The sequence below is a fragment of the Ruditapes philippinarum genome, unplaced genomic scaffold (genome assembly GCF_026571515.1).
Source record: "Ruditapes philippinarum isolate M1 unplaced genomic scaffold, ASM2657151v2 ctg9156_1_1_1_1, whole genome shotgun sequence".
Taxonomy (NCBI): Eukaryota; Metazoa; Mollusca; class Bivalvia; order Venerida; family Veneridae; genus Ruditapes; species Ruditapes philippinarum.
In genome coordinates, this window is record NW_026852521.1 from 52836 (window position 1) to 72370 (window position 19535).

The following is a 19535-nucleotide window of genomic DNA, read 5'->3' on the forward strand; positions in this document are numbered from 1 at the left end:
ACCTGACAGGGAACGTTTTCGTTGATCTCAAACCGTCCGAAATGGTAACATGTAGATTTAAGGGGCAAGCATTCCAGATTACTCGTTCTGATTCTATGCCAAGGTGGTATGTCACCAGCAGTTTGTCTATGCCAAAAATTATTGCTAACACGGACGATGAATCTCTGAATTATGTAAAAGATTTTACAGACAAAAGACAATACCAGCGTAGAATTGATGATAAGTCACATCCATTAACTCCACAACAAAGATTCCAGATGTTTAAAATGGACAAAAAAGAAACAAATACAAGATTTAAAATCATTCCAACACCATTATCTGTTCAAGTGAAAGAGAAAGTAGAAATGGAATTTAATACAAAGCAATGGGTTATTATTAAGTCTGATCCATTTTTACAGGAGATTAAACATTTTTCAGGTAAGCATGTCTGATTCTAAGTAAAGAACATAATTATTAGTTTATAAAGAAAACTTGAAAATTTTAAAATTAATTTTAAACATTTCATTGACATAATATTTTTATCAAACACAAGATGGATTATTATATGTTAAACTGGACAAATGAGGCCCATCATTAATTCTAGATATGGTAATGCGTCAGTAAAGGTATTATAACTGTTACTCAAGGGACGACAGGGGTAAGTTTAAATTAAATTGGTATGCTTTAGTAAAAAAAAAGTATGCTTCAATTAAAAAAATTTGTTTTCATTGAAATAATGGACTCTAAAATAAATTTGGAATGCGTAAAAATTGCCTTCAAGGAGGTATAGTTATGTTCAATTAAGAAAAAGAATAATGTTTCAGGTAAAATATGAAATGCTTCAGTTAAAATATGATAATACTTCAGTTAAGATGTGATAATGCTTCAATTAAGATACCTTTATGGTTCAATTAAGATATGATAATGCTTCAGTTAAGATATGGTGATGTTTCAGTTAAAATACTGTAATGGTTCATTTAAGATATAGTAATGCTTCAATTAAAAAATAGTAATGCTTCAATTAAAATATAGTAATGTTTCAATTAAGATATAGTAATGCTTCAATTACAATACATGTATTGTCATGGTTCAAATAAGATATGATAATGTTTCAGTCAAGATATGGTAATATTTTAATAAAGATATCATTATGGTTAAATAATGCTTCAATTAAGATATTGTAATGCATCAATTAAGATATGGTAATGTTTCAGTTGAGAAAAGTAATTCTAAAGTCAATTTATGGTGTGATAATGCTTGACTGAAGATTGGGATTATTTTTTATATTTATAATTTACCAACAATCTTGTTCTTTATTACAGATGAGCTGTCAATGAAAATTGTAAAGTCTAAACCAATGAGAAAGTATATCGAGATAAGGGAAGGTCCTGTTATAGTGGACATGGATGAAGTATCTAAAGAAAACAAGGATGGTTACAGTATTGAAGCTTTTTCATCTAGAGAATATATTATTGTTACCGCAGCAACAAATGAAGCTTTATTTTATGCATTCCAAACTTTGAGTAGTATTTTCTTTACACCGGAAGCCCGTACAAGTGTTGGTATACCAATAATGTTACCAGAGTTTACTATCAAAGATGCACCAAGATTCTCTTATAGAGGTCTACATATAGGTAGGTTAGATATATAAATATCTGTATAGACAAGAGAATTATTGAAATGATATTAGATAAACTATGTACACCACTGCTGTCAATTTATGAAGTAATAAATAAAGGAAGTTAAATTTGCTGTATTATAAGTTTGTTATAAAGGTTTAGGTAAGGTTATATAACCATGAATTTATTGTTTTTTTCAATATAACCATTGTCTAGCAGCTCTGAATATATATGCAAACAACCATTTATATGTATAGGGTCAAATACATAACCTAGCTGTAATAAATCTTTATAACTATTAAAATATGCATGATTTGGCCTATACATGTGATATGGTGCCTTAAGAAAATATTCAAATGTAAAATAAATTGTGAGACATTTAAAGCTACATGCCCCTAAACAAAGAAAAAGGTTTTTAAAAATACTTCAGAAAAATGTACTTTAAAAGAATAAGAAGTATAGAAATATTTACAATACAACATGTTTCATGCATGATTACGGTAGTCTGAGTATTTTGTCATATTTCTAGCAAAGAGCCTTGTTACTTAAAGAGTAATAGCTATTTTTGAAAATTTTAACTCATTTTATGTTATTCATATGAATAACATGTATGCAAAATATTGCTTTTCATGGATTTTTTTTGACATTATTTTCAGATGTATCCCGTAATTTTATAAAAGTTGAAGAAATTTTAAAGATCATTAATATAATGTCAATGTACAAGATGAATAAACTACATCTACATTTATCAGATGATGAAGGCTGGAGACTTGAAATACCTGGAATACCAGAGTTAACACAGGTAATCTTATAATAAATGTCCACATATAAGATGATGTGTCTCCTTTAACCAATTAGTTATGATCCTGCACATCATCATTACATAACCACCTTCCACTGTTGATTAAACTTTTACTGAAGGTTTTGATATTTTTAATGTAAAAAAAAGAATGAAATGTAACATACAGAAGAATCTGTTTATGTCAAAGTTTCATATGGTAAGCATGATGTCAGACTTATAGTTTTATCCCAGACTTTTGGTCTGCTAATATCTATTATATTTCTCTCCCTCTGTAGTCATTCATTCTGTTTCTAATCCAACTGACTTTTAGTGGCAGAATTTTATCACTCAATCACACATACTTATTAACAACTGTGTGAATCAATTAAGGGAGTTGTTTGATTTGAGGATATAGGCAATATTATTGATATGATGCACATTCCTAATCTCTTGATACATATGTACAATTGAATAACTGCTCCCTACAAATTTTTTTCTTGGCTTACAGGAATGTAGTGTCCTCCAATAACAGCCATTTACTTTCACAAAAATTAAATGACCCTGAAAAATACACATTTTTAGCTTGACTATTTGAAGAATATGAGAGCTATTGTAGTCGCCCCGGCGTCGGCGTCAGCGTCCGCGTCGGCGTCTGCGTTGGTTAAAGTTTTTTGAAAAGTCAAATATCTCAATTATTACTTGAGATATTCAATTGAAACTTACAATACTTATTTATAGTAACAAGGTACATCAGATTGACAAGTTGGATAACTCTGCCTACAATATTGACAGAATTATGCCCCTTTTTAACTTAGAAATTTTGGTTAAAGTTTTTTTGTAAAGTCAAATTTCTTAATTATTGCTTGAGATATTCAATTGAAACTTACAATACTTATTTATAGTAACAAGGTACATCATATTGACAAGTTGGATAACTCTGCCTACAATATTGACAGAATTATGCCCCTTTGGAACTTAGAAATTTTGGTTAAAGTTTTTTTGTAAAGTCAAATATCTCAATTATTGCTTGAGATATTCAATTGAAATTTAAAATACTTTTCTATAGTAACATTGTACATCAGTTTGCAAAATTGCATAACTCTGCCTGCAATATTTGCAGAATTATTTGCCCTTTTGAAACTTAGAAATTTTGGTTAAAGGTTAAAGGTCTTCAAAGATATTTATTTGAAACTTTACACATGCACTTAGGGTCATAATTGGAGGGTCATAATTGTATGTCACTGACCAAGTTCCATAACTCTATCTTGCATTAAGGCTGATTCAAATCCCCTTTTCTACTTAGTCTCTTGGTTAATGTTTACATGCAAGTTTTACATATCTCAATAACTATTAAAGATATTTATTTAAAACTTCACATATTTAGGGTCATAATTGTAGGTCTGACAAAGATCCATAATTCTATCTTGCATTTAGGCTGATTTTTCTCCCCTTTTTCAACTTAGAAATTCATGGTACAGTTTTGCTTGTAAGCTGTTATCTCAATAACTACTGAAGGGTTTCTGCCTTTTTTGGGACAATTTTATGCATTCATATTAATAAAGCAGTGATTTACTTGATTAAACATCTTAATAACAAGCCTTTGTACCTTTTCTGTCAAATTTATGTATTCATAAGTAATTAGTATTATTATACTCAATAAAACACCCTTGTGACATTACTTTCCGAATAGTCAAGCCAATACTGTATAATTAGACTCTCTCTAAGGCCTATAACATGAATTTATAAAAAAAAATTAGCCCTTTTGTGAAATTAAAAAAATTTAACATTATCAAGGCTCTTTTACTATCAAGCACTTGGAATAGTCGAGCGTGCTGTCCTACTGACAGCTCTTGTTTTTTTATATAATTCTAGAATTGATTTTATATTGGTCAAAATGATAATCATGTAATAGCTACATTTTTTGAAAGGGCTGGTGTGGTCAAGTGAACAAATAATAGTTTACAGTTTATACAGTTTATTTTGGCTAAATCGGCATGAGAAAATGCCTTTGGCCATTTACAATAACTTATAATATTTGGTAAACAAAGCTTTTGTGTATATTTGTTACAAAATTATATAACTGATTTATCTTGATAACTGCCTGATAATTTTTTGTTTTCTTTTTCAAATTTCTACACAATGTAGTCAAATGAATAATATATATTGTTAAAAATTGTCCTGAATTGTATGATATATTGAACATCATATAACACATATTTTTAAAGGTGGGATCTTCACGCTGTCATGATCTCAAAGAAGAGCAGTGTATTTTACCTATGCTTGGATCAGGGCCTTACTCTAATACATCAGGATCTGGATATTTTAGTGTCGGGGACTACAGAGAAATTCTCCTTAATGCAAAAGAACGTCATATAGAAGTTATACCAGAATTTGATATGCCTGGACACAGTAGGGCAGCTATAAAGTCTATTCATTCCAAATCACAGCGTTCGATACGTAAAGACATGAAAGCAAACCTATACTCTATTATAGACAGTGAAGATGTACCTAAATTTAAATCAGGTCAACATTTCACTGATGATGTCATGAACCCGTGCATGGATTCCACGTATGATTTTGTCAAGAAGATCATAATGGAAGTAAAGAAGATGCATCAAGATATACAGCCTCTAAAATTTTACCACTTTGGTGGTGATGAGGTGGCTCAGGGAGCATGGGATGGTTCCCCTGAATGTAGGAAACTCAAAAAGCCAACAGGAGGTAAGATATTGATCAAATGTATAAATGACAAAGTATCTTTACTGATGAAAATTCTCAAAAGCTTTTACTAAATGAGTCAATTTTGGAGTATTGTCATCAGTGTTTATTGAAATTGTTTTCATGTTTTGTTATCTCTAGATACTGTGTAACTAGAGCAAGGAAATAATGTTGATAAAATTATATGTGTAGACTCCTAGTTCTTATTTGTCTGAATCATGTAAATACAATCTGCAATATAGGAATGGCTTTATCATTTTGTTAAAGGGAAACCACTGTAAGTTTTATGGGGCAAATAATTTCTTTCAGTAATTTCCCTTAGATTATCTGTTGAACTAACTAAATTATAAGTGTTTTACTACTCCTCATTTTAGTTAAGGTAGATTATAGAATTTCAAATCATTACGGAAATAACTGTATTCTGTAACTCATTGCCGAATATTTACCATTCATATTTTAAATACAGTTTTATATAATGTCTTTTATATTCCACACTTTTGTAAGTTTAGTAGTTTTAAATTAAGTAACCATATTAACATAATTATTGATGTATAGTTAACCTTAAAACCCTACATCTATATAGAATCTTATCATTTTCAGAAAACATGGGTCAGTATGATTTGATGAAATATTTTATCAACAATCTTACACGTATTGCCTTGGAAGAATCTATGTCTGTAGGAGCTTGGGAAGATGGCATGATATCACATGACATTGAAAACGTAGGATTACCTTTCCCACGTGATGCATTTAAAAACAAGTAAGTTTTGATTATGTGGAACAAAGTTGCATAGTTTTTGAAAGAAACAGTCTTATGTATAATGGAAAGTAACTTTCAAATATCTACAATGCAAATTGTGAATTCGTTAACTTAAACTTTGCATGAGTAAAGTGACATTATGCCTATCCAAGTATAAATGTGGGGACTAAAGGGAAAAGTCCAAATAAGTTTATATTTTGTGATGTTTGTTTCCAGTGTCATATTCTGCTCTTAATTATTATTCAGTTACCCACATTTTACACAGAAATTTCTACGAATATCCTTCAGAATGTATTAGTTAAGCTCAGGCACAGTCAGATTAGCTCAATACAAGGTAGAGTGTCAGACTGTGAATCGGGTGATCCGGGTTCAATTCCTAGACGGTGCTGGTCACTTTCTTTGTGATTGATGATGAAATCCTTTCTATGGTCATTCTCACTGTACCTCTGCTCTGGCATGAACAGAAGTTATCTATTCCTTGTAAAAGTTAAGGCAACTAGTACTGGTAAACTACTTGACAGCCTGCCCAGGAACCAGTTGTTGGCTGAACTGTGCTGCAGAAAATTCAATGTGACTTATTGACGTGATCTGGAGTGAAAAATACCAACACCACTATTCCTCAGTAAAGCTCAGTTGATAAAAAGAGTTGGGCAGTCTTTTATAATTAAGGCAGTCCTAAACATTTATGATTATCAAATGTTGGCCAATCACCATTTATTGAATATAATTATTTTTATTTCATGATAAAAACAAATTGAAGGAAAAGATGTTGGGGTCACAATCCTACTTTTTGAGTTATCTGCCCCCTTATTTAATGACGAGGGCAAGGATAATCTTTATTTCAATCATAATCCACATGTGTGTTGTTATCATGACCCTTTGTTATTTCAAAACAAGCATTTTCTAAAGTAAAATTTCTATTCAGAATCATATTGATGTATAGAAGAAGTACAGCAAAATTACTTCCCTTTTTAGCTCACCTGTCACAAAGTGACAGGGTGAGCTTTTGTGATCGCTTTTCGTCCGTCGTCCGTCCGTCCGTCCGTAAACTTTTACTTTAAATGACATCTCCTCATAAACCACTAAGCCAATTTCATCCAAACTTCACAGGAATGTTCCTTTGGTGGTCACCTTTAAAATTTGTTCAAAGAATTTAATTCCATGCAGAACTCTGGTTGCCATGGCAACCGAAAGAAAAAACTTTAATTATTTTTTTTTTTTAAAAACCAAAAGAGCTAGAGCTTAGATATTTGGCATGAAACATCTTCTAGTGAGTGTCTATCAAGTTTGTTCAAATAAAAGCCCTGGGGTCAAAATTGGCCCCGCCCCAGGGGGTCATTGATTTTCCCTATATGCATATAGTATAAACTTAAAAATCTTCTTTTAAAGAACCAAAAGAGCTAGAGCTAAGATATTTAGCATGAAACATCTTCTAATGAGTGTCTACCAAGTTTGTTCAAATAAAAGCCCTGGGTTCAAAATTGGCCTCGCCCCAGGGGGTCATTGATTTTCACTATATGTATATAGTAAAAACTGAAAAAATCTTCTTTTAAAGAATTCAAAGAGCTAGAGCTAAGATATTTAGCATGAAACATGTTCTAATGGGTGTCTACCAAGTTTGTTCAAATAAGAGCCCTGGGGTCAAAATTGGCCCCGCCCCGGGGGTCATTGATTTTCCCTATATGTATAATAGTAAAAACTTAAAAAATCTTCTTTTAAAGAACTCAAAGCGCTAGAGCTAAGATATTTAGCATGAAACATGTTCTAATGGGTGTCTACCAAGTTTGTTCAAATAAGAGCCCTGGGGTCAAAATTGGCCCCGCCCGGGGGTCATTGATTTTCCTTATATATGTGTATAGCAAACACTTAAAAAGTATTCTTTGAAAAAACCTAAATAGCTAGAGTTAAGATATTAAGCATGAAACATCTTCTAGTGAGTGTCTACAAAGTTTGTTCAAATAAAAGCCCTGGGGTCAAAATTGGCCCTGCCCTGGGGGTCATTGATTTTCCTTATATGTGTATAGGAAAAACTTAAAAAACATCTTTTAAAAAACCCAATGAGCTACAGCTTAGATGTTTAGCATGAAACATCTTCTTATGGGTGTCTACCAAGTTTGTTCAAATAAAAGCCCTTGGGTTAAAATTGGCCCTGCCGGGGGTAGGGGTGGGCAGATCATTGTTTTTCATTATAAGTGTGTACATCATGAAACATCTTCTTATAGGTGTCTTCCAAGTTTGTTCAAATAAAAGGTTTAAACTGGCCCCGCTCTGGGGGCCTACATACAGGTGAGCGACCTTAGGGCCATCATGGCCCTCTTGTATAACTTAAAGATCCACCATTTTACTAGTTTACAAATAAAAAAATCTCTTTCAAAATGTATGTACATAAAATGTATAATATAGTATAGTTGAATTGTAATGTTTTAGAATTTAGGATCTGTATATAGTTATTTGATGAATGGTTTTGCTAGTCCTTTAATTTAATAATAGATCATGTGTATCTTATAATTAGCATCACCATATAAATCAGAGTAAATTTTGAAAATTTTATTTATTGTTTGTCTAATTGGATTCATAATTGAATGAATGTAAATTTCCATATTTTATTTTACATGAATCATTAAATAATTTGTATGTTTTAGTAACATTCTTTAAAGAAAAAAACAAATGACATTACATAATGTCATAATAAAACTATAATTGCATTATATATGATCATCATTTAGGATGTCCTTTACTATAAAGGCTATTTTACTTGACACAGGTCAGTTAATGGGCCTTGTGTTATTATAAGGAAAAAATTCAAATTAATCTCCTAATCTCATGTTCTGACATACTTAAAATAAAAAGCTTCAATAAAGTGATTTGTATCATATTACCTGGAAAAATATCAATTCAAGTAATTTACTTGTTATATTCAATGTTTGTTTGATGGGTAATACTTGTTAAACAGATATATATACTTTCAGAGATATATATGTGTATGTATGGAAGAGACCTTCAGAGTCACGAACCCCACACAGAGCTAAACTGTTTGCTAATAAAGGCTATAAGGTATTTTGATCAATATGATAATAAGATTAATCTCCTTCAGTATTATGTTTGTTATAAGAATATTTCATCAAGATTACAGAAAATTAGAGATATGTATAATGTAAATACATTTACCAAAATTTTCATCTACAATATTTTCACTTCAGTCTAGGTTTTTAATATACCAGCCGATCAATTGATATGTATAAACCTCATACACCTTTTTATCATATAACTCTACTTAAATCTTACACCACAGTGATTGTTTGCAAACAGAAACATGCAATTTAGTAGAACTAATTGCTACAACATTTTACAAGTATTGTCACTATAGTTGATTAGATCAAAGCATTTGTCCCTCATTGCCATAGGTAAAAGTCATGTTAGGTATTTTAAATGATTACATGTGTCTGAATGTATGGATGTCATCTGAAACTCGGCAAATGTGGCTTTCCCCATCTTATTCCAAGCACAAACAAACATTTTACTGTTGTTGCTTCATAATGCACTATCATTCACAACACATTTAGTAAGTCATTGGTCTTATTATTGATATATTTATCAAGTTGTTATTTCATAATTTTTGTACCCTTAGATAGGAGTAACCCACATTTGCTGAGTTCAGGAATATCTATATTTAGCAAGCTTACAAAAGCTATATAAGCTAGATAATGACCATATGATCTTAAGGGTTTTCATTATTTACAGATTGGCAATCATTATCATTGGTTGAATTGTGGTTACAATCGGTTGTATTTTCAGTTTGTAGAATAAAGGAAGTGGCTAGCCGTACGGGCCAATAAAAATGAAAACCCTGGATCTTACCCAGTGTTGTTATGACTTAATACCCAACTGTATCATTAAAATTCTAAATTCTGGTTGCTTTCAGGTTATATTAGCATATGGAACATATCTGTATTTTGATCACCCATATGAACCTGACCCGGAGGAGAGAGGGTTGTACTGGGCTACTAGAAAAATCTCTACAAGAGATGCCTGGGGATTTACACCATCTATTATGTTTAATGATAACCATTTGGAGTGTCCCGAACAAATAACAAACAAAAAAGAATGCTATGAACTCATTAAACCAGAAAACATTATGGGTAAGTTATTTCTGTGTTAATCTGCTTCAAAGTTTATGACTAATGGAATTAACTTTGAAGTACAGTAGAACTTCCATGAGTCAAACTTCGATTAGTTGATTTTCTCGATGTGTCGAAGTAAAATGAAAGTCCCGATTTTTTCCCTCTATATATTCCTTATAAAAACCTATTTATGAGTCGAGATTTTATGTGTCGAGTTTCGATGTGTCGAAGTTTTTTTCGTGCTCCGTATAGAATAAATCTAGTACAATTTACCGCAAATAAGACGAAGTTCTTCTGTTATTTTGACAATTTCGATCTCGAGACATTTTCACACCTTTTATGGCCGCAAAGACGATTTTCGATCAACTTTAGTGACATGTGTTAATTACACAGCCGAGTGTTCAAACAGCCTTTGTATGCGTTTAAATGTGTGAAAAAATGCTTTAATCATTTCTATTTTAATTGCGGTAGCGGTTTTTTAAAGTACATGTGAACAGTAAGAACTATAATTTGTGTACTTCCGTGACCCGGTGTCGCGTGATAATCACACGCGAAATATTTATTATAAGCTGGTTTAGTTATTGCCCTTTCGTATTTTTACGCCCTTTGTAACTTCATTGTATACGTCAACAGGGAGTCCAAATCATTAGCCGTGAAAAGTTACTTAATATGTCATATTTATCATTTTATAATGTAAAATATCAGATAAATGAATGAAAGAAAAACATGAAACAGGTTACGTTATAGATCTTATAATTAGGGCTAGTCACGGGTTGAAATTTTGTCATGAAATTCAGACCGATTCATGAGTCGAAGTCCTGATGTGTCGAAGTTTTTACGCAAGTCCCTCCAACTTCGACTTACCGAAGTTCTACTGTACATGTGTTTTTTTCCCAAGCTATACCATACTAAATTGTTTACCAAATACAGATACCTGCGGTCCTAATATTAAAAATATTCAGTTGTCTTTAGAACCACAGCTTTGATTGAATTGAAAAGGTTTGCTCTTAAGTTCAGACTGCTATGTGATTGTAATACTGTGAATTCACTTATATACGTGGGCATGAAATTTCGTGGTTTTTTCAAAAATGGCATTTTCGTGGGTTCTTAAATTCATGGATTTTCAATTTCTTGTAAAAAAATAAATAAATAACCTAATGCAAAGTAATTTACATTTAATGTATCACACAGCGCTTGTCAATAAATTTAATCCTTGCCTCTGGGCATTCATTACACAAAAATCGGCGGTAAAGCGCAGATGTATCTTGTAATATATAGAATAGAGACATGGCAAGAAGTATTTGTTGGGATAAAATTTCGTCGGATCTTAAATTCGTGGATTGACCTACTCACAAAAACCACGAAAAATTGTGGCCCATGAATAAAAATGATTTTATAGTATTTTGTGTTACCCAAACACTTTTGATACTCTGCTTTATTTTATTGAAATACAAATAACAAGTGTACCATACTATTATATGATAAGGTTTGTTGTTGCAGGAATTCAAGCAGAATTGTGGACAGAAACTGTCAGAACTGATGAACAAGCTGAATTTATGTTGTTTCCAAGACTTTTGTCGGTAGCGGAGAGGGGTTGGCATAAGTCATCATTTGAAGATTTGAAGGGAAATGCAGCAGAAAAAATGAAAGGAAAGGAATGGCAAGCTTTCTCAGAATGTATTGGTTATCATGAGTTACCTAGGCTTGATAGAAAGGATGTTAGATATAGAGTTCCTCCCCCTGGTGCCATGTAAGTAAATTTCCTGTAGGATAAAGTTTTTAAGGACTTAATATTTATAAGTCCCCCTACTTCAGGTTTGTCCTCCATCAGACTGTCCATCTATCTTTCTGTCTGGGCATCCATCTATCTGTAAGTCAGTTTGCACTAACAAAAATAAAATGGGTACCATTTAACTGGAAACAAAAGAAAATAACAAAAGAAATGGCCTCTTATCCCCTTAGGCCCCTTTGAATTGCATGTCTGTCCTCTATCTATTAAAACTGGATCCAGTGATAACTCAAAAAGTAATATAAATACTTTTATGAAACTTAAAATATGAATGCATGTAAATGGCAGTATTGAAATTAAGCATATATTTTTTAATACCCGCAAACAAATAAAGCTGTAAGAGGGTATATTCTGTCCTTAAGTCTGCCTGTCTGTGTGTGTGCTTCTTCTAAACTGCTCAAAATTTTTAATTAAACTTGACAAGACTAATTGTCATAATGTATACCTTAACCAATAAACGACCTTGACCAAGATTGTTTAAATTTTGTCAAACTTGACCTTGACCTTTAGTTGACCTTGACATCAATTGTAAAATTATTGATTTATTTCTAAAAAAACATTTTTTTTTTAAATTTTTGGACAGATTTGGTTGATGCTTGGTCAAACAAAAACTCACCATACAATTGTCAGTGTGTCAAATGTGCTAAAATTGCTATAATTGTGTATTTATAGACTGATTTAAACACAACATCAAGGTCATGTTTCATGTTTGGTTTAAGGTCAAGAAGTACACATTCATGTCAGCTGTGGAAGGGGATTTAGCTGTCCTTCAGGCTGCCTTGTTAAACTTCAAATATGGATACATGGCATACACCATTTTTTCTTCCTATGTTGAAAAATCTGATTGTTATGACAACAAAAACACTTAACATAATGCAAAAAAAACACATTATATTTTGACCCATTTAGAACTTAAAAAATATTGTTTAATGAAACTTGAAACATGAATGTATAATAAAATCATACTGTGGAGAACAAGTTAAATCAGTGGACACCTTAGGTTTGCCTTCTGTCTGTTCACCTGTCCACATGTACTGGAGCCTGTGATAACATTAAAAGTACTGAAAACATTTTCAAAAACTTAATATATGGATGGATGACAGTATGTAAATTATGCACACTATTTTATCTTCTGATGCAAATAGACTTAAGATATTGCAAAAATACCATAACCACATATTTTATTTTAAATGGTAATCTTTCAATACTGTGATTACATTAAGTGTATCAGATACTTGAAGTAAGGTTAGATAGTAATATGGAGATGCTGTTTATTGTAGTCCATGTGTCTAAACGTATGCCAATTGCCTGGCAGTCCCTCTGTCTGTTTATTCTTAAAATCTGTATCCAATCACTATTAAAGTACATGTACCTAAATCTTAATTTTAAATACTGTAGAGCAAAGTTGAAACATTAGTTATCCTCAGGAAATTTGATCTCTTGGTAATCTGTTGTATAAACATAATTTCCTTTTTGAGACATGCTGATATACACATTAAACATAAAATACAGATAAAATTCTATAAAATTTGATGTGGAAATAAATACCTTTTAGTCTGACAGGAATTAATGGAAAACCAAGACAAATGTGAATAATGCCTGAAGTCTTCTAACTTTGATGTCACATTACAAAAAATATAACATTGTCTAGTTTGATATGACATAAGATAGAGATAGAGCTGTTATGATCCTTATGTACTGTAATCTGTACTATGGAGAATGTATAATCCATTTTTTGGATTATAAAATGATTTTTGTTTTTCATTTGTGTTTGCTTATATAAAATAATAAAAAAAATTATAAAAAATGGCAGGTTAAAAAAAAGACTGAATCACACTTAGAGAGTTAAAGGTGTCCTTCACTTTATTCAGAATTTGGTTGTTCACTGCTTAGCACATGAGTGGGGAGCGGCGTTGTTCGTGGCCGAGTTGTTAAAGTCATTGACTTTAAACCACTTGCTTTGGATTCTTTCATGTGAGGAAGCTATCCAGCTAGCTTACAGAACGTCGGTGGTTCTACAGTGCCTGTTCGTGCCTGAAATAATTCCCCGAAGGGCACCTGAGGTATTCCTCCACCAGTAAAGCTGGAACGTCGCCATATGACCTGTACTGTTGCCATATGACCTGTGACATAAAACACAATTAAACATGAACATAAAACAAGAGTGGGGATGGGGAATGGGGTGAAGGTAGGGAACATTTGATTTGTAATCCCAACCTTTTGGAATTCCTTCAGACTGTCTTTTGTTGTGTAATTTTTATAAGCACCTGTTATTTGATTGATAATTTTCCTGATTCTTTTCTAGTTCCAGTTGCCATTACAACATTGTTTACTCTTACCTAATATCACTAAGAAAATTAGTCTCAGAAAGGGAGGGATGGCCTTATGGTTTAGTGTTTGCCTGTCAACCCTACGAGCTAATCAGGCAGTACTGGTTAATTTAAGGAAGAAGTCTAGATAGTGATTGAAATAATTTGCATTATTACTTTATTATAAGGTATAAAGAATTACAAAATAAAAATTGTTACCAATACATTTGACACAGTTATAATTTTTCAGCTTACTAAGTATACAAATTGCTGTCACTTTTGTATTTATATTTTTCAATTTCAGTGTAATATCTGGAAAAGCTAGTTTTAATACAGAGTTCCCTGGTTTAGATGTGGAATATTTCTCAACGGATACTAATACCTGGAAACTGGTATCACATGGAATGCTGGTTGAATATCCAATTAGACTTAGAACAAGGTTTGTTATATACAGTGCAATATTTTTTTTTTATCATTATCCAGGTAACATTAGTCATGATAGAATTAGTCATTTTAATGTTTTGATAGTGCTAAACACTGTATTCTTACACACTTCACATTATTCACTATAAAACAGATAGGATTGTCGAATGCAGTATAACACTGCATATTCACCACTTAAAAAAGAATGCATACACGTCATATGACATCAGATATGATGTCAATAAAAAAAAGTAAATGACTTCACAGAATTTAGTTTCACATATTATAACCTATTCCCTTTTGATAAGCATGTTAGAATTGAAACTGATATATAAAATTTGTGCGTTGTAGTATGATTATGCATTGTTATTGGTCAAATGCTTTGTAATCATCAGCTTTCTTGATTATATTTCTGCACATTTGGACTCAAACCATGCATTATTCTACATTGTCGTTTTTTTGTTTGTTTTGGGTTTTACGTCACATCGACACAGTATAGGTCATATCTAATACACATCACACTATTCCCCTATCAAAAAGATATAGCACTCAACTACATTATAACATGATACATGCACAGCATAAAAAGGATGCCAGATATGACATCAATAAACCAAATGACATCAGTAAGATGACTTCTACGTTCATTGCAGTTCAACAAATTTTTACCAATTCCCTTTTTTATTAGCGTGTTAGAATGAAAATTAATATTTTATAATTATTCATGGTTTATCTTAAAAATGCTTTGGTTGATATATATCCTAAACAACAAGTTCAAAATTGATATCTATTCTAAATCACTATTATAATCAGGCTGAATAAAATTGAGTATATTTGAGATAAAAGTTGCATCTCATGTTACTTACATAGGTTAGTGTTTGAAATTATTTTTTGTCCAATAGGATTGCAGTGTTTCAAATGAATTGTAACACATTTACTTTGGTACTGAATAAAATATATTCTCTTTTTTTATTAGCATGTTAGACGAAAATTAATAAAAAAAATTCTTGCTTTTAACTATTATAATGCATGGCTTAAATTTTAAATAATAAACATTCAAATGCTATGTAATTACTCCCACAGGCCTATTGGCTTTTGTGATTATATTCCCACGCATTTGAACTTGAAACATGCATTATTCTACAACAATGCATTCAAAATTGATGTTATAAACAGGCAGAATAAAATTGAGTATCTTTGAGATAAATATTACTTACATAGGTTAGTGGAATATTGCAGAATTATTTCACTGAGGCGCATTAAACATCTATGAAAGTATTATGTCATTTCAGCTTAAATATTTCCATCCGTTTATCAATGAATTGATCATTTTTATTGTTGATATATCAAAAATTATATTTTCACAGCTAATGTTTTGGAACCATAACCTTAAATATTCATTGTTTTATATTTGTTATGTAGGTCCACCGATGGAAAGCGATACAGTAGAGAAGTCTGGCTTAATCCGGCACTTGCAAATAGGGCTGTTTCCTTTTTATATAGTGCATACAATGCACACACTTTGATATACAATGCCATTTCTTTGTTAATATATTTATATCTTATAAATATTGTGATAAAATCACAGGTAAAAACCTGATATTTTAATTGTTTTGTATGTCTCTTTTAATTCTTTTTATATTGTACGGAAATAATATTATTGTAATATTTATAAAACAATATCATTTATGATATCTTTTATTGTACATGCAAGAAATGTTAATCTAGTCTGATCATTTTGGATGTGTGTTCATAGCGTTACTAAGAAATGATATGTAATTTTTTAAACATTTTTTTATAACTTTTTTAAAACTTTTATTACAGTATATTCTACAGCATTTTTTGTGCCATATATACAAAAAATCTGGTGTTCTCAATGTTGTTTCTTAGAGGATTTTTTGATTATAGAGCTACATGTAGGAACTGCTATTGCTTTCTAATTTTATGTAGTTCATTGATAGTGTCTCTGATTGAAAGAACTTGATTTTTTCAGTGTGTTCAAAATTGAAAGATTAAATCAAGGTAATGAGTTCAATCACAAGAATTTAACAGGAAAAAGTCTATTTTACAAACTGGCTGTGCTGGTTTTATATATGTAGCCTTTTAACAACAAGATACTGGTGATTAAAACACTATCAACTTATACAATATCGGAATATAGAGAGGGGTCATTGAAATTTATTTTGGGGATATAACGTTACTGTTGCTAATTAGAACTCTTTTTTTTAAAGTATGTTTTAATTATTGGAAATTGTTCATGATGGTTTATTGTTATATTTTGTTATGTATACATTTGTGTTTCATGTATAAACATGACAAGATTTGTAACTGGGTAAAGTGCTATTTTTAAGGTTTTTCTAGATTTTGCAAATGAATCACAAATTAAGATTTAAAACAGTATGTTCGGGTTTGTTGTCAATTTAATGTCACATAATTGATAGTTGTCTAATTTGTCTATAAAAGACAGATATCAGTTCACGAGTTTTGCAAACAAAATAATCTAACATTCTAAGTTCTTAAGCATTTATACTCTATAATTAAGTTGAAAGAATATTATTTCTCCAGACAAAGCTTTTAACATAGACACTTAAATAGAAAACAATTTCGACCTTGCTTGTCTAGAGCGGAAGAACGAAAAGACAAGCATAGCATGTTTAAGTTTATTAGTTAGCGATTAAACGTGTTGAACATTTATCCATATCAAATTGCATTTAAAATGTGCCATTAAATTCTACTGAATAGCAACTGTAAGTGTTAATATCCGGACGGTGAAGGATGCTTTCCTTATTATTGATCATGAAATTCTCTATGGTCATCCACACTGTACCTATGCTTTCAGTTTCGTGCTAAGTAAAGGCAACCTGCTTGACAGCCTGTCCAGAACGATGCGAAGGCTGAAGTGTGCTCTGATCAATTCAATGTGGCTAACTGTCGAGATACGGACGAGTAACTACCCGAACCATCACTCCAAACTTAAGTATTTTCACAACGCCTTCTCTACTGCACTTTGATGTTTGCATTAATTTATGGACTTTTAAATTGATCTACAACAAGTTTATTATACCCTACCCCACTAAAAATAAAACGTTGGACACATAACTAATACATTTGTATTAACAAGATAATTATTAAAATTCTATTTATGAAGATTCTGCCAATAAAAACATTACATTCAACACATTCACGAACACGCACTTCTTCAAATGTTCCGTTATAAATTTATTTCTGAGAATTTTAAAGCTCCAATCTAAGTTCTTCTCTTAACGCAATGTTGGTTTTATTTCATATTCCGATCATATTTACACTTTATTTTACAGTCTGCATCAACTAAGCTTGTCTTACTTTCTTATGGCAGTAATTTATCTCCTGATTTATTTGTTTATTCTTTTACGTAATTTGGATATTTGAAGACAAAATCCTATTGCTTGTTATACCTCTTTATAAAAATAGAGATCAACACATGTTTATATGTTTCGAAGCATAACTTTTTAAAAAAAAAAATACTTTTTTTAAATGAAGTGAAACACTGAAAGCTCTAAATACATTAATTATCAAATGAAGCCAATATAAATTGAAACCTTACTTGATAATTACGATAAAATCTAATGCAGCTATTTATGGAGGGATAGCACTTCGTGCACTTTATTTCAGTAATTTAAAAAATAAACTTTGGTTTTGATTAACAGACAATGTAATTCTTAATGCTGCTGTTTATAAAAGGGGCTTAAATGTTTGTGATAATGATAAATCAAATTTAAATACAGTAACTAAGATATGTAATTTGTAAAATGAGAATGGTTTAATTATCGGTATATCAGAAATAAATCCGACTGGTTAAGCCGGTGCTGGTGGCATTAGAGGTGTTGCACTTATTATTATTTCTGGTAATCAGATCAGTCAAAACGAGTTTGAGATATGCAAGTTGTTGTTTTATCGCACATGAGTGATCTCTCCTTTTTGTAAACTGTTTTACCTAGAAAAGCACTTTATTACATTTTCCGGACTTGACTTTATTGAGTCTGTTCATGAGAGATGCTGAAAGGCGCACATATACTTCAACACACATATACGCACGCACGCACGCACGCACCGCACGCACGCACGCAAGCAAGCACAAAAACAACAACAAAAACAGGGGAACGGATCGAAACTTACCGTAGACCACAAAAACCAGAAGTGACACAAAAAGTGTCACCGCCAGTCTGTGTTGTATTTACATACATTCGGAACTTTGCCTGTTTCGGACTAAATGATGTATTTCTCTCCCCTCACCCTCATCTGTACTACGCCATTTGTTCATATATAATTACGTATTTGATTATACTCTTGTGTGTTGATCTACATTCATTTTACTGGCGCACCATCTCTTAAGCACCTTGATCTGGAAGGTGATGGGGAATGGAATAAACACAAACAAAAACAACAATAGCACACACACGAACGCAAGCACAAAAACAAACAAGAGGGCCATGATGGCCCTGAGGTCGCTCACCTGTATATAGCCCCCCCCCCCACACACACACCCATAAGAAGATGTTTCATGCTAAACATCTAAGCTCTAGCTCATTGGGCTTTTTAAAAGAAGATTTTTTTAAAGTTTTTACTATACACATATAGTTAAAAACAATGACACCCCTGGGGCGGGGCCAGTTTTGACCCCAGGGCTTTTATTTGAACAAACTTTGTAGACACTTACTAGAAGATGTTTCATGCTTAAGATCTAAACTCTAGCTATTTGGGTTTTTTTAAAAGAAGATTTTAAGTTTTTGCTATACACATATAAGGAAAATCAATGACCCCCGGGGCGGGGCCAATTTTGACCCCAGGGCTTTTATTTGAACAAACTTTGTAGACACTCACTAGAAGATGTTTCATGCTTAATATCTAAACTCTAGCTATTTGGGTTTTTTCAAAGAAGATTTTTTAAGTTTTTGCTATACACATATAAGGAAAATCAATGACCCCCGGGGCGGGGCCAATTTTGACCCCAGGGCTTTTATTTGAACAAACTTGGTAGACACCTATTAGAACATGTT

General features: G+C 31.7%; 1 protein-coding gene across 1 annotated transcript; it reads left to right on the forward strand.

The window, feature by feature from the left end:
• The first annotated feature begins 14 nt into the window (after window positions 1–14).
• LOC132715691 (beta-hexosaminidase-like) lies at window positions 15–16830 on the forward strand. The gene is made up of 10 exons (XM_060698755.1): window positions 15–417; window positions 1302–1613; window positions 2255–2400; window positions 4605–5100; window positions 5698–5857; window positions 8827–8911; window positions 9780–9996; window positions 11479–11728; window positions 14381–14515; window positions 15922–16830. The coding sequence occupies exons 1-10, from the start codon at window positions 42–44 to the stop codon at window positions 16097–16099; spliced, it is 2355 nt and encodes a 784-aa protein (XP_060554738.1). The 5' UTR covers window positions 15–41; the 3' UTR covers window positions 16100–16830.
• The last annotated feature ends 2705 nt before the right edge of the window (window positions 16831–19535 follow it).

What these genes read in the sequence shown, in the direction of transcription:
- LOC132715691 (XM_060698755.1), top strand. Translation starts at nt 42, where the DNA reads ATGGTAACATGTAGATTTAAGGGGCAAGCATTCCAGATTACTCGTTCT. An exon ending in TAAACCAGAAAACATTATGG is followed by an intron (nt 9,997 to 11,478) that starts GTAAGTTATTTC and finishes TTGTTGTTGCAG; the next exon opens with GAATTCAAGCAGAATTGTGG. An exon ending in GTTCCTCCCCCTGGTGCCAT is followed by an intron (nt 11,729 to 14,380) that starts GTAAGTAAATTT and finishes TTTCAATTTCAG; the next exon opens with TGTAATATCTGGAAAAGCTA.